This window comes from Heptranchias perlo, chromosome 19 (assembly GCF_035084215.1).
Source record: "Heptranchias perlo isolate sHepPer1 chromosome 19, sHepPer1.hap1, whole genome shotgun sequence".
NCBI classification, from domain to species: Eukaryota; Metazoa; Chordata; class Chondrichthyes; order Hexanchiformes; family Hexanchidae; genus Heptranchias; species Heptranchias perlo.
Window position 1 is genome coordinate 25630012 of NC_090343.1, and position 16709 is coordinate 25646720.

At 39.0% G+C, this 16709-nt stretch overlaps 1 protein-coding gene across 1 annotated transcript in view; it reads right to left on the reverse strand.

The window, feature by feature from the left end:
• The window catches only part of LOC137335255 (brefeldin A-inhibited guanine nucleotide-exchange protein 2-like), a 103007-nt gene that overhangs the window by 10974 nt on the left and 75324 nt on the right, over positions 1 to 16709 (reverse strand). The window contains exons 25-37 of the mRNA XM_068000533.1: positions 16377 to 16546; positions 16001 to 16152; positions 14136 to 14308; positions 13623 to 13783; positions 12252 to 12382; positions 12016 to 12145; positions 10839 to 10974; positions 10361 to 10499; positions 8152 to 8206; positions 7901 to 8024; positions 6712 to 6851; positions 3280 to 3448; positions 2041 to 2179 (exon numbers count right to left, since the gene is read on the reverse strand). Coding sequence (XP_067856634.1) covers positions 2041 to 2179; positions 3280 to 3448; positions 6712 to 6851; positions 7901 to 8024; positions 8152 to 8206; positions 10361 to 10499; positions 10839 to 10974; positions 12016 to 12145; positions 12252 to 12382; positions 13623 to 13783; positions 14136 to 14308; positions 16001 to 16152; positions 16377 to 16546 — 1819 coding nt within the window. The remainder of the gene's footprint in view (positions 1 to 2040; positions 2180 to 3279; positions 3449 to 6711; positions 6852 to 7900; positions 8025 to 8151; positions 8207 to 10360; positions 10500 to 10838; positions 10975 to 12015; positions 12146 to 12251; positions 12383 to 13622; positions 13784 to 14135; positions 14309 to 16000; positions 16153 to 16376; positions 16547 to 16709) is intronic.

Genomic DNA, 16709 nt, shown 5'->3' on the forward strand with positions numbered 1-16709 from the left:
ACACAAAATTCTTAGAGGGATCGAAAGGGTAGATGCTGAGAGGCTGTTTTCCCTGGCTGGACAGTACAGAACCAGGAGTCATAGCCTCAAGATAAAGGATCAGCCATTTAGGACAGAGATGAGGAAAAATTTCTTCACTCAAGAGGGATGTGAATCTTTGGAATTCTCTACCCCAGAGGGCTGTGGATGCTCAGTCGTTGAGTATATTCAAGAATGAAAGAGATAGATTTTTGGACTCTGAGGGAATCAAGGGATATGGGGATCAGGCGGGAAAGTGGAGTTGAGGTAGAAGATCAGCTATGATCTGATTGAATGGCTTGAGAGGCTGTATGGCCTACTCCTGCTCCTATTTCTTATGTTCTCATCATAACCCAATAAATAGTAGCCAACATGGATTCAGTACCTGCCTGACTAACCTCTAATTTCTTTGAGGAAGTAACATCCCAAGTGGGCTCTGGAAAGCCCTACAGCATAATGTACCTAAACTTCCAAAAAAGGTATTTGACAAAGATGCACATGAAAGGCTGTTAGTTAAACTCAAAGCTGTGAAGATTCAGGTAAACCACGGGAATGAACAAGAAACTAGCTAAAGGGTAGAAAACAACAAGTACTCTTTAGAGGATTTATATCAGAGTTGGGGAGAGGGGGATTACTGAGTGGGTACCCCAGTGTTGGGTCCACTGCTGTTTCTCGTTGACAAATGTCCTGGACTCACAAATGAAGAGTGGTCAAATTTGCTGATGATTCCAAACTGGGAGGGGCAGTATAATTGGGAGGAAACAGCTTAGAACATAGTGATTGGACAAAATAAGTATGTTGGCAGATCAATGGCAGATTTAATGCAGCCAAGTGCAGGGTATTACACATAGGGAAAAATAAGCAAGTACCCCATGAAGTGTGTTAAAATAGCAAAGGACGAATTTGAAGGAGACCGAGGAGTCTTTGTAAACTGAGAGCTGAACATGTCCAACCAGTGCAGAACAGCAAAGAACAAGTCAATAGAATGTTCAACTACATAGCCAAACAGTAGGGCACGAGACAGAGGAGGTCGTGATCGAAGTGTACAGTGCTCTGGTTAGAGTGCACACTGAGTCCCATTCAGGTTGCTGAGAAAAACTGGAGACATTCAAGTGCTGAAGGCAATACAGAGAACAGCCACAAGACCGATCCCCAATGTTAGAGGTTTGAGTTGAGAAAAGATTGGAGAATCATGGACTCTTCAGTCAGCAAAGATGGCATCTGAGAGGAGATCTTAGATATACACGATGGTTAAAGATTTGGAAAAGATAAATCCATAATATCTCTTTGAAGTAAACTACAAGAGTAGGACAGGGGGACACAGGTTCAATCGAGTAAAAGGCAAACTTAGGATGCATCAGGAAATTCTTCTCGCCAAAGACTGATCAACACATGGAATGGATTACCAGATAGCAGCAGAGGTGAAAACTCTGGTATCACTTAACAGACAATTGGATGCTGCAACAGAGTACTGGTGGCTGCTTGTAGATGAATGAATTATGAGCTGAATGCCCCCCTCATCTGTAATTATCTTGTGATCCAAGGGAAATGGTAGCAATTGATCCTTGTACATCAAGGCCTTCCTGAACTAAACCACATTTCTGTCTTGTCCTGAGGTGTGCATTTATCAGCCAGTCTAGGATGTGTATTCTCTGTAGCATGCAGGAACAGCTAACTGCAGCCAGTTTTAATCTTGAGTGTGTTGTAACCAGCAAGAAAGGATAAATAAGCCACCATAGACAAAAATGAATCATTTTCACACTCAAAAATACCAGTGTAAAGCATTATGTATGGTCTATGTACAATATAGCTTTGGAGAGATACATTTTCTTAGCACTGCTAAACATATAAAACATGAAAAATCTTTAGCAGCACAGCATCTAGAATCATGAGCACACAATTGAAGGTAATTTATGTAACGACACAGGATTTACAGCAGAGGGCCTTGCTGCTTGCTCAGCTTTCCTTACAGAAACACTATAGAGTGTCACGCAAAAATAAACTGGAAATAAATTCTCATACTTCAATAGTCGTTTCTGTATATTGTCCCAAAAATCCCGGCGATTTTCATCTGTGTACATGCGGAAAAGTATACGAAGACAACAGGCAAGACTGCTGGTTTCCTGCTTTAAGAGATTAGGCTTGGATTTGCCCTTAAACCCTGGAGTAAAAAGTAAAGCACTTCAAAGTAAATACTTAGTACAATATAGTATTAAATAAATCATTTGTATGCGTTCATTAAAGGTATGCACCTTCTGGCATTTAGGAAATCAATTTACACTAAAACACCAGCAGGTTTCATAAAATTGACCTGTCCTTAGTTGCTTTTATGATATGGATGAAACACAGCTACTTTAAAATGGGAAAAAATGTTTTTTCCATGGGGGAAATATTGAATAGATACAAACTACTACCCTATAGTAAAGGTGAGAAATTCAATGTGCATGTCAACTTGGGCAACTATTGTGCACTTTGATCTACAGCTAATTGCAGAAAGGCAGTTGCATGAGAAACTTCGAGCAGGTCATTTAGCCTCCTCTGAATTGGGAAACTCTGCAGGGAGGGAAAAAAATGGCTTTTTAAAAAAAAAGTTTTAAAAATGGATTCAGTTCTTTGTTTTCAACAAAACAGCACTAATGTGCAACAAAACCCTCGTCACACCACAGCTGCAGATACAAATGAAAACACACTAAATATGAATCCATATCACGCCACCACAAAATAAAGCCTGCTCCAAACAATTACACGTCAGCTGTGACAAATAACCCAAAAATCACTCAATTCAAATGTCTCCACCTTAACAATCACCAAATGTCACTCATTCGGTCACAAAACTGTTTATGCTGCTCATGGAATTCCAAATGACATGTATTGCTCCTCAAGCTGTGGAATGCTAGCATGCAAATAGCCAAAAAGACCAGAGCAAATTGAGTTTAATTCAATGTGGTTGAAACTAAAAGCAGAGTTAATGGAACTAAACCCTTTCGTTGACTACTTCAGATCTTGCAGATGCTCTCTGAATGTACCAAGTTAGTGTTTGGGATGTATGTGAATAGTTCCATTGCTTTTTCATACAATTAGGTACATTTACTAAAGCCCTTACTGAATTGCATCCTTTTTAATTCACAAAATATCACATGGTGTGAAGTATTATTGTGCAGTTGTAAAATGAGGACAGCTAGGGAAATATAGATTAATGCAGTTTATTCAAATTTAAGGTGTGAAGTATCATTCTTAATTAGCAGTGCACATATTATTTACCTGCTCTCCATAGTGTTGTCCTCTGTTCATTATTTGAATTAAAAGCCTTTGCAAATGAGTGTGACTCCAACAGACAATCCAGGAGTTTGAAAAGCTGTTGTGAAGTCATGTATCGATACATTCCTTGGTCTTCGGTATCTATATGAACCTCTGCATCGATTGAATCCCTCTACACATAAAAACAATTTCCTTTAGTTTTCTGACACTTCTGTAGTTCTTCCAATCCCAAGTTTAAAAATAAGATTGGCTCTTTTTAGATCTTCCCAGTCAAACGGAAAGAAACAGTAAGCACATGACCTGTTCTTAGACCACTGCCAATGCCACTAAGTAAAGGTAACTTTCGAAAAGTACCTTTGGTTTTCCAATAGAGATGGAACGTACCAGAAAACCATACATAATTTGACCAGTGAGCACCCTGATAAGGACAACTTCTTGTCGAATTTTTGGAACTGCTGATAATCACCGTTGACTACAGTAATACTTATTTCATTTAAAAAGTACTTGGACATGCACTTGAAGTGCCGTAGCCTACAGAGCTACGGACCAAGTGCTGGAAAGTGAAATTAAGCTGGACAGCTCTTTTTACATACGAACATACAAATTAAGAGCAGGACTAGGCCATTCGGCCCCTCGAGCCCACTCTGCCATTTGATAAGATCATGGCTGATCCGATTGTGACCTCAACCCTACTTTCCAGTCTACCTACTATAACCTTTGACTCCCTTGTTAATCAGGAATCTATCTAACTCAGCCTTAAAAATATTCAATGACCCTGCGTCCACCGCTCTCTGGAGAAGGGAGTTCCACAGACTCTCAACCCTCTGAGAAAAAATTTATCTTCATCTCAGTCTTAAATGGGAGACCCCTTATTTTTTAAACTGTGGCCCCTAGTTCTAGTCTCTCCCATAAGGGGAAACATCCTCTCAGCATTTACCCCTTCGAGTCCTCAGTATCTTATATGTTTCAATAAGATCACCTCTCATTCTTCTAAACTCCAGTGTAGACTGGCCCAACTTGTCCAACCTTTCCTCATAAGATAACCCCCTCATCCCAGGAATCAGTCGAGTGAACCTTCTTTGAACCATCTCCAAAGCAATTATGTCCTTTCTTAAATAAGGAGACCAAAACTGCACGAAGTATTCTAGATGTAGTCTCACCAATGCCTTGTACAACTGTAGCAAAACATCTCTACTTTTATATTCCATTCCCCTTGCAATAAATGACAACATTCCATTTGCTTTCCTCATCACTTGCTGTACCTGCATACTAACTTTTTGTAATTCATGTACTAGGACACCCAGAACCCTCTGTACTTCAGAGTTCTGCAATCTCTCTCCATTTAAATAATATACTGCTTTTTTAATTCCTCCTCCCAAAGTGGACAAGTTCACATTTTCCCACATTATACTCCATCTGCCAAATTTTTGCCCACTCACTTAACCTATCTATAATCCCTTTGCAGACTCCTTATGTCCTCTTCACAACTTACTTTCCTGCCTACCTTTGTGTCATCAGCAAATTTAGCAATCATACATTCAGTCCCTTCATCCAAGTCATTGATATAGATTGTAAATAGTTGAGGCCCAAGCACTGATCCCTGTGGCACTCTACTCGCCACATCTTGCCAACCTGAAAATGACTCATTTAAGCTTACTCTGTTTCCTGTTTGCTAACCAATCCTTTATCCATGCTAATATGTTACCTCCTACACCATCTCTTATTTTGTAGAGTAGCCTTTGATGTGGCACCTTGCCAAAAGCCTTCTGGAAATCCAAGTACACCATATCCACAGGATCCCCTTTATCCACGTTGCTTGTTACTTCCTCAAAGAACTCTAATAAATTAGTCAAACATGATTTCCCTTTCACAAAGCAGTGTTGACTCTGCCTGATTGCATGGAGATTTTCTAAGTGCCCTGCTAAAACCTCCTTAATAATAGATTCTAGCATTTTCCCTATGACAGATGTTAAGCTAAATGGCCTGTAGTTTCCTGCTTTCTGTCGCCCTCCTTTCTTGAATAGAGGAGTTACATTCGCTATTTTCCAATCTGATGGGACCCTTCCAGAATCTAGGGAATTTTGGAAAATTAATGCCAATGCATCTACTCTCTCCACAGCCACTTCTTTAAGACCCTTGGATGAAGTCATTCAGCTTTTAGTTCTAATATTTTTTTCAGAACCCTTTCCCTGGTGATTGTAAATGTTTTAAGTTCCTCCCTCCCTTTCACCTCGATTCACAATTATTTATGGCATGTTATTTGTATCCTCTACAGTGAAGACGGACACAAAATATCTGTTCCATTCGTCCGCCATTTCCTTACTCTCCATTATTAATTCCCCAGACTCACTCTCCAGAGGACCACTCACTTTACTTACTCTTCCTTTTTAAATACCTGTAGAAACTCTTATATTTCTAGCTAGCTTTCTCTCGTACTCTAATTTCTCCCTCCTCATTATTCTTTTAGTTGTTCTTTATATTCTGTCCAATCTTCTGACCTGCCACTAACCTTCACGGAATTGTATACTTTTTCTTTCAATTTGATGCAATCTTTAACTTCCTTAGTTAGCCACGGATGGTACGTCCTTCCCCTAGAGTCTTTCTTTCTCACTGGAATGTATCTTTGCTGAGTGTTATGAAATATCTCATCAAATGTCTACCACTGCATCTCTACTGACCTATCCCTTAATCTAATTTCCCAGTTCACTTTAGCCAGCTCTGTCTTCATGCCCTCATAATTGCCCTTATTTAAGTTGAAAACACTAGTCTTAAACTTACTTTTTTCTCCTTCAAACTGAATGCGAAATTCAATCATATTGTGATCACTACGACCTAGAAGCTCCTTTACAATGAGGTCATTAATTAATCCTGTTTCATTACACATTACCAGATTTAGAATAGCCTGCTCTCTGGTTGACTCTAGAATGTGCTGCTCTAAGAAACTGTCCCGAAAGCACTCTATCAACTCATCTTCCAGGCTATGAACTCATCAGATGACACGGACACGATGGGCCAAATGGCTTCCTTCTGTGCCGTAACTTTCTATGATTATTCACCTCCTTCCATATAGCCAAGTTGATGGTCTCTGCTTTAAACGTGCAATGTTGTGACTGAGAACCCTGCCCCCAACAAATAGTACTTGGATTCTGTTTGCCCATTGGCCATATTATGAGTACCACTGCTCAAATGCAATGTAGAAGTTCAGTTCAGAGGACAGTTCACCACAGCTCTATTTAGCTACTTTATCACTGGGCTATTTATTTTTCCAAATTACATTCAAAATTAACAGCCAATTTCAAGTTAGCACGAGAACACCTGTACTATGGGAAGCAGCTAGAATTTGATTAGAATTTTCTTAAAACAATTATTAGCAACAATGGTGTCCACATTTAACATTACGGGGAAGTTTCGTCACATAAATAGTTTTCATTTTACCTGTGCAGCTGCCATAGTTTCAGCATCCTCCTTTTTGCTTGTTGCTGGAAAGAACACAATGTTGTCTATTGTTTGGATTAATTCTAGCTGCACAACACATTTGATGAGCAGGGCTGCGAAGAGTTTCTGATCAGATATTTCTGGGGGAAAAAAAATGAACAAAATAATTAAATCAACGGAGGCACAGAGCACCACACATTCATTCACTAATATAGGAATTAAATAATTGGGCATTCGTATTTAAAATGTATATTTTGCCGTTAATTTCTCAATGTAACCATTCCCTGTGGTTTGCTGCTGAAGCACAAAGTGACAAGGATGTTATTGCTGCACAATGATTATGTAATAGTGAGTTTGGAAGTTATGCAATGCAATAATGTTCAGGGTTGAGGGTTGACTTTATACATCTCTTAGCATTTGTAATAAATTTGCTGTTCTCTGCTAACTGCCAGGTGGGCTTTATTTCTAGCTTAGTTCCAGGGATGTGTCTCTTTGGCTTTTTCATACATCTACAGCATATCACCAGTAAATTAGTGGTGAAGCTGTCTGATCAATCTGATAAAACAGCTTAACTACCAACCTCGCTGACACCTTATTTGTGCTAAGACAGTGAGGACTGGGTCAGTTATTACCAGGATTTGTATGCGTGCATGAAGCATTGATGTACCTGTGACCTGGTTAATCGGATGTTAAGGATAGTCATCTCTATGACTAGTCAGTTCAATTAGTCCATTGCCAGGTTGATCAGTAAAAAATTCTTTGCTGTTGCTGGATGAAATATAGAATGTTACCCAAGATTGGGTGATTTAGAAATTTATGGAAGACAGCAGTTTACTGATCACACACACACACACACACACCCTACAACAGGAGTCACTGGATCCCGATCAGAAGCACGGCCTTGGTTACCTTATTTTTTCCTCTTCCCCAGCAGAGGGGACACCGAGGCCACTTGTAACTTTTTGCAAGATTCAGATTGTAGTATGCTTTACAATTTAAAAAGGTGCTTTGAAATGATTTCAGTGGTATTTGTTCTTTTAATGATGCTTGCTGGGGAAACTTTTGTGATTTGAAGTTTATTCACATATGGTGAGAAGAAATATACATTTTAAAACAAACACTTTTCAGAACACACCTGCCTGGATATTTACAGCAAATAGAAAATATGGAGTGAAAGAACAAGCCTTACTTGCATTTGGTCTATTTTTCCAAGTTTCATCGCTGGTGTTAGATACCTGGCTGAACTGGCTCTGACACTGTTCTGAAGGGTTTCGCTCTGTGCTACAGACTGATTGGCGGTCAGCTTCCAAGTCCTGTGAAAACATGAGGCATATCAGCAAGTTACAACAGATAAACTGCCACAATGTTCTTTATTTAAAAAGAAGATGCATTTAAAGCATAGAGGCCATTTAATTTGTGATTGATTCAAATGACACTCACTGAACCCTTCTCTAAAGACTCCTCTTCCATGCCTGCAGGCCGCCACGCTAAAAGACTGTAACAACACAAGATAACTTCATTTTAAAAATTTATTTTCAGAACATTTATTTACAGTCAATCTACAAAAGGTGCCACTATGCCATAATTTAATGAATATTTAAGAGAACAGCGTGAAGATCCCATTGTCATGGACCATGTCGGGACCAATGACATAGGGAAGAAAATGGAGGAGGTCCTGCTGAGGGAGCATCAGGAGTTAGGAGCTAAATTAAAAAGCAGGACCTCAAGGGTGGTAATCTCAAGATTATTAACCGAGCCACGTGCTAATTGGCATAGAGACAAACAGATCATGAAGGTGAATATGTGGCTAAAAGGAGTGGATCCATTTCATGGGATATTGGCACAAATACTGGGACAGGAGGGAGCTATACCATTGTGACTGGCTGCACTTGAACCGGGCTGGGACCAAGGTCCTTGTGTAAAAGATAAAGAGAGTGCTGAAAAGGACTTGAAACTAATAATTGAGGAGGGAGGGCTCAGTTAGAAACAATAGCAAAAATGTCAGTTTAAAGATTTAAAAAAGGGGCATAAGAGCAGAGTTCAGGTCGCATTGATATAGATACTCCAGGTGAAGGGAATACTAAAATAACTGAAGTAGTTACAGCAGGTGTGACAAATAAGAAACATGTTAACTTAAACAGTGAGAGAAAGACAGCATCAGGGTAGAAAGACAGGTTAGGATCTCTTGCCAAAATAATAGTTTTATACACAGAGTATATGAAATAAATTGAGCGAATTAGAGGCTCAAATACAGCTTAGAGAGTATGACATAGTGGCCATTAATTGAAACATGGCTGCAAGCTGGTCATGATTGAGTGTTAAATGTTGCAGGTTATAAAGGTTTTTAGAAAGGATAGGGAAACTGGAAGAGGAACAGGGGTAGCCTTATTGATTAAAGATACTATTACAACATTAGTTAAGAGAGGATATAGGTAAAGGAAAGCAATCAGTGGAGGCTCTGGTTAGAATTGAGGAATGAGAGGGACTTCAAACTATAATGGGCGTTCTCAACAGGCCTCCTGATAGCAGCAATGAAGTGGCAGACTATTAATTCAGGGATTAGAGAGACTTGGAACAAAAGCAGAGTTGTTTTAATGGGAGACTGTAATTTTCATATAGGTTGGGAAGAGCAGAGTAGCTCAAGTCAGAAAGGTAATGAATTTCTTGAGTGCTTTCAAGATAGTTTTCTGGAGCAATATGTTCTAGAACCAAGAAGAGGGTAGGCCATACTAGATTTAGTATGGAGTAACAAGCCAGATTTAGTTAATAATCTAACAGTAAGGGAACATTTATCTAATAGCTATCAAAGTATGATTGAACTCAATGTTAGGTTTGTAAAGGAGAAACTTAACACAGTTACTAAAATTCTAGATTTGGTATGGCTAACTTTAACTGGATGAGACAAAGAGTGACAGTAGCAAACTGGTCAAAACAGTTATCAGGTAAAACTGCAGATGAACAGTGGGTGGTGATCAAAAAGGAATTTAGCTTAATACAGGAATTTAGTTTAATACTGGTTAGGCCACATCTGGAGTACTGTGGACAGTTCTGGACTTCGCACCTTAGAAAAGATATAATGACCTCGGAAGGAGTGCAGCGCAAATTCACCAAAATGTTACCAGGCCTTCAAGGGTTAAATTATGAGGAGTGATTACATAATCTAGGCTTGTATTCCCTGGAATATAGAAGGTTAAGGGATGATTTGATTGAGATTTTTAGGATTTGAAAGGAATTGATAGGATAGAGAGAAACTTCTTCCACTAGTGGGGCAGTCTAGGACAAGGGGACATAACCTTCAAATCAGAGCCAGGCCATTCAGGAGAGTAGTTAGGAAATACTTCTTCATGCAAAGGGTGGTAGATGTGGGGAACACTCTCTCACAAAAAGCAGTAGATGCTAGCTCAATTAATAACTTTAAATCTGGGATCAATAGATTTTTGCTAGCCAAGGGTATTAAGGGATATGGAGCCAAGGCAGGTAAATGGCGTTAGGATACAGATCAGCCATGATCTCATTGAATGGCTAAACAGGCTCGAGGGTATGAATGGCCTACTCCTGTTCTTATGTGAAATGTTTATACTATTAGTTATAGCAGTTCTAATTTATCAGCTGAACTTCCAATGTTGAGAAAAATCACACAAAAACTTACGCATGGGGAATAGTGGTCTTGAAGATGTCCAGCATGCAGCCACATGTTTTATCCCAGACTAAAGGACTGAACTTTTGACCATTTAGTATGACCACATTTTCTAAACAATTTGTTCCTGATCGGGCCAGTTGTTCATTATCTATAAGAATAAAAAGGGCCAAGGAGAAAAATTGATGACAAGAAAATGGCTAGGAGCAATTAAATGCATTTCATCACCCATTCAAATCAAGGTAAGCTTCAAGGCATCAATTTACCATACACATTCACCCTTACCCAGCAAAAAAAAACCTGCCATTAACACAATCAAAAGTTAGATTAGGCCTAGGAAGGCCAAAAAAACACATCTATACCACTTGTTTCAAGAAAAATGTAGAAGACTATTACAATTGGGCACCCAGAGCTAGAGTTTCATTTAAATTACAATACATTTTATAATTCTTCTGGTTACAATACTTCTGAATGAAGAAAATAGGGTTACCTTGTTGTACACACCAATGTAATTGAGCAAATATGTCGTCCAATAATACGTGATTTAAAACTTCATAGAATTGTGTGAAAACATCACAAATAGCATAAAGTGCATGGTTACATGTAGTTGTCATCCATTCAGACTTCTGTGAAGATTATCAGATGTAGCACTTAATTGTACAATTGGCATGTTATTGTAAATTGCAACAGTAAATTTTAATATTGCACTGCAGGAAAAAAAAACTCAAAGTATTTTATAAGATTCATCATGCCAAACCTGCAAATAATTCCCAATTGTTGAAATAACAGAAAGCTCACCTTTCCTAGACTTGTATTATTACCATAGCCACCTTTCTATTTCTCCCCCCTCCAGCTCTCAAAGATGCTGATCTCGTTTGGGGTTCCATGGTCATTGCTACCCATTCAGTACCTTGCCCAACTGGCCTTACTTCATGAATAAGCTTATTGGTGTCAGCAGGCCATTTAGTGGTGAAGGGCATCAGAGCTGAGCCCAATCCTGTGCCCACCTGATGTCCACACATGCACACAGCAGGGGTCACGAAGCAACAATCAGGAGTATGAACCCTGGCTAGGTTTTCCCCTCCATGGAATACTGAAGCTAATTATAGCACTCTAATTGCTACTCAAGTTCAGATCAGCTAACTCAGCACAGATCAGGGATTGAACCTGGGACATCTGGCTTCTGTGGCTCAGTACTGCACCAAGTGGTGCCTTTACCCAATCAGCCAATGTGGAAGCTATCTTAGTCTTCATTAATTTAAATAGCTAATTAATTACAGTAGATAAAACATGTCTCAGCAGTACTGATGAATAAAGCAGTTGTCCATTGAATCATAATACATTATGGGGCAACAATACTTGGGAAAAATCTATTGTTTTATAAGAAATTTCGACAGGTCTGACATACATGGTAAATCCTACAGCAATTTTTAAGACTGCTGCTTAATCTCAAAATAGCAGATAACACACTCAAATAGTTTGCAAAAACATAGCATTCAAACAGACTGAAACTTGAGTACTGGATTATTCCAATTACGTGGAAATAATATAGTGCAAGCGCATATTTACTGACAGACTGCCAAAATAATCACTATTATCGGCTATTTCAGGTCCTGTGACACAAAGGAACTATATGAAAACTTGTACAAACTCCACTTTTGCCTTACTTCAGTTTGCTGTTCAGGGAGTTTCATGTTATCAAATATCCGAAAGATAATCCTAAACAGATCTTGCCACCAGTGTTTCTCAAATGTTTGGCCATAGCTTTTTATGATTTCAAACATCACAGTAAGCCCTCTGCAAGACAGATTTTGTAAAACCATGTTAACTACAAATCATTACTGTAAAATGTCTCGTCTGCATTTTCTTAAGTCAACACGGTAAAACAATGGGAGTTACTTACCTTGTACGGACATCCAATTTGCAACGATTAATAATGCAGGAAAGCTCAAACAAAATTGGAAACCATCCTCGTACCCATACTCTATCTCCAGGAGCTACATTCATGTCATCACTGGTGTATTCCTTCAGTGCCTAATAAAACATTTAAAAATGTGAACATCAGCTAATACAAAACCTGCATTATCAAAATGCACTGATTACAATTTATATAAAACTAAATTTTACTTGAATCACACGAAGCATTTGTCACTTGTAGTGCTAATAGCTCTTATCCATCACTGGAAAAGGTGGTGGGGGAGCAGAAGTGCTTACAAACATCAAGTTCTGGCAGGTTCTGTGAATGGCCAGTTTTGCTCTTAATCTTGCAGCTAAGATCCAAAGGAGTTACTCTTACCCTCCCCTCCCCCCCCCCATGATTAAAAGGGAGATAGCTTTAAACTACATTCTGGGAACTTTAATGCACAGATTGTTCATACAGAGCAACAATGAGAGATTTGTCCATAGACTGCTTCGAGTGACAGTGGTTCATTCTGCGAGTTCCAGTCCACGACCTGGATGAGCTTTTTCATTCAGATGAAGTGAAAGCTCTGGAAAACCTTACACTAGAATTACTCAATATACAGACAGTCCACTCAGTCCTAGTACGACACCACATTTAAACAACTCTTCAATCCGACGGACACACAATATTTACTGTTTTGTTATTTGCGTTGTGTGATTGGGTCTACCTGTTATTTAGATAATATCACACACCTGCATGAGGCATTGTCAATATATTAGATAATATCAATGTAGCAGACAAAATTTTGTATTTCCTCAATGTTAAATAACCTATTGATAACAGCAGTTTAGCAATTAACTTCAGAATGGATTAGCACAAGATAGCAATATTATCGCATTAAATATGGCTCGGTAGTAACACTTGCTTCTGAGTTAGAATGGTGTGAATTCAAGTCCCACTCCAGAGACTTGAGCACAAAATCTAGGCTGACACTCCAGTGCAGTACTGAGGGAGTATTGCACTGTCGGAGGTGCTGTCTTTCGGATGAGATGTTAAACCAGTCTGCCCTCTCAGTTGAATATAGAGCATCCCGTAGCACTATTTCAACGAGGAGCAGGGGAGTTCTCCCTGGTATCCTGGCAATATTTATCCCTCAACCAATCTCACTAGAACAGATTATCTGGTCATTATCACACTGCTGTTGGTGGGACCTTGCTGTGTCCAAACTGGCTGCCGCATTTTCTACATTACAACAGCGACTACACTTCAAACGTACTCAATAGTCTGTAAAGTGCTTTGGGTGGCCTTTAGGTCGTGAAAGGTGTTGTATGAATGCAAGTCTTTCTTTTTCTTTTATTGGTATCAACTCACTTGTGGTCTCTCAGATACATATGTTGCACAATGTCGGATAAGTCGGATAGCCTCCATACTGGTGTCAGGAAATGCAGCGTTACAGGCAAACTCAGATAAACATTTCACAGCATCCTGGAATGAGTCAATTGCTGCTGGAAAGTGCTTCTTAAAAATATCCACTAAGAGACAAACATCCATCAGTAGAAGAATAATTGATCACTGCTTCTCCGTTTCATTTACAAACATTATAGCTGTCTAGAGACTTTAAGCATACAGTAAAACTATTCGAATACAGGACCAGAACCAGTTGGCAATTTTCAATACAATTTGTTTATGTCTATTATAAAAATACTTCCACATATTCAATTAAATTATGCTATGTGCTTATACCTTTTAATGTATTATGCATGACGTGTACATTAAAAAAAAGTATATTTATCTGCAAGGAAGCTTAATTAAAATAAAGGCATTTACGAGAAAAGGAGTTCTACTGAAACTTGTACTAAAGTAATTAAGAGAGAGAATAATTACAGATAATGTGCCCAGTAGTCTGGAAAGCCAACTCCACAATCGGCTCATCGTGGTCTGAAGCAGCTTGGTGGAATACAGAGAAAATGTTCTTCCATCCTGAACGGATATTTGAAGCCTGAGAATTTACCATCTGTGCAATGCACCGAATGACCATGTCCTTTATTGTTGGTGACCTGTGAGTACATGTTAAGCAACAGATTTGCTTTTGTGTTACAAAATTAAGTTCAATTGCTGAGGTTTCTTGGAAATACTTCGGGTAATTGTCCTGAAAATAACTGTACACTAATATACTTGCAATGAATGGCTATATTCTATCTACTTCAGTTACTCTTACTGAAATGTACAAAGAATTTTTTAAAAATAGCTCCAAGGACCAGAAAATGAGTTGCAAAACAACGCAAACAGGCCAGAAAAGGTATCCGAAAATATAATGTAGTTTAAATTAAATTGGGAGGGGGAACTTTAAATACGCCTTTATCTTGCTCAAATAGAAGTTACATTCTGGGAAAGAATAAAATTTTAAGCTCTTAAAATACAGGATTTACGATCTATGTGGCTGCAACTGGTGTGCTATTCCCTCTAATCTTGCTTAGTCTGTCCACAGTTTTCAGCATAGCACAGCCAATCACTCCATCCCCCCTCATTACCTCTGTGGCATGACCCTAATTTTCATTACATTGCTACCTGTCCTAACGTTGTTGGTACTTCTCCTGCAGTGGTTCGTCCTTCCAGTCAACTCAAGTGTGCCCCAAAGTTCTATCCTTGGCCCCTCCTTTTTCTCATCTACACGCTGCCATTCTACAATATCACATGTAAAAATGGGTCAATTGCTGACGCCATTTGTTTTGCCGTTACCTTCTACTTCATGACTGCTGCCATATTAGCTGATGGCCTGTGAGATGAGGTAGAACCTTATCCACTTTAACAAGACAAAAGAGAAGCCATCTGATTTGGCGCCCACAAAAACTTCATATCTCAGGCAGCAATTGCATTCCCTTTCTTAGATGCCTGCTCAGGCTCAACCTCAGTATCCAGTTTGACTGAGTTCAGCAACAAATCCCACATCACATCATAACTAAGACTGACTAGTGCAGTCCTGAGGGAGTGCTGCATTGTTGGAGGTGCCATTCTTTGGTCCTATGTCCCACTCCTCCAACTGCGATCTATCAGCTCATGCCACTCTGCTCTACTGTCAATGGCGGAAAGTTTAGTCATGATGTGCTCGCGCTTGGGGACTCTCCTCCTAAGGCTCACCATCTTGCCACCTCTCTCCTTACTTCCAAAAAACATCAGAACCTTTTGTTTCGACTGTGTCTTCGGTCATGTGCATTAACTCCTCTCAACTTCCTAATTCATGTTCTGCGATCTCACATAAAGCATTGTGGCATTTTTGTTCCATGGCAGGTTCTACACAAGTGCAAGGTGTTGTTGTTGGAGCAGCAATAATCCATGCACAAATTTTCAGTATAATCAAAATTATAGTAGACTTCACAATGAACAAAGACAACAATAACATGCACTTATATGGTGCCTTTAAATGAAAAAAAATCCCAATAGAGGTGTAATCAAAAAATGGAATATAAGCAAAGGAGATATTGGAAGTTTGCTAAAGGCTTGGTTGAAAGTTTTAAGAAGGCACAGCTGCCAAAACCATTTGAAAACTGATTTAGTTACACCAGACTTCTTAATCCTGCTCCCAACTCTCCATAGATGAAATGGTACAACACATGGTATTGCTGAGAAATGAGAAAACTTGTTCAGCTAAAAAAAGTGTCAAGCTCCAAGAGGGTCAGAGTTGTTCATAAAATGTCGTCCTATTTCTAACTGGGTTATTTTTCTTCAGTGACAAAGTAATACACTCATACCTGTTCCTCTTCATAATGTGTTGAAAAGGTCTCAAGAAGTCCTTTTGGAACCGAAAGTTTGCCAACTCCCCTTTCTCCAAAAATTTCATTGACAGTTGTCTCAGAGAGTCAACAGCAAAGATGGCAATGTCCTCATTTGGATTGCATCCAACCTGTACCAGAATACAAATACATTGAGTTACTCATGAACAGTAGAATTTTCAGCTTTTGGGAGAATACAAGTGGCATGTCCAACAAGTTTGTCATTTAATGAATTCTTCAAAAAAAAAGCTGCAAGGCTTTTATTGTCCCAATAATAATTCAAATGCTTCTATGAACTTTGGATCCTAGCCAAATGAGAAACTTATTTCAGAATGGCTAATTCAACATACTATACCTTATTAAAATGGTCTCCAATCACTTCCCAAATTCTTGACCACTGAAGCCTGATTCGACCCATGTTATAGTATGAAATTTCCACAATCTTTTGAAGACTGAACATGCGTGGATGGTGAGGTGAACCCAGTTCATCCATAGACACAGCACACAGCCAATGTACAAAATCAACTGGCAAATTGAAGAGAAAACGTTAAGTTTCTGACTTTCATAATGCTTTTTAAAAGAAACCCATCATATTGCTTGTGGGCAAAACTAAATTAATTTTCTTCCTGTAACTGTTCGTGTGTCTTTCCCACTAACTCCTTTTGTCGCTTTCTCTTATCGCAATGCA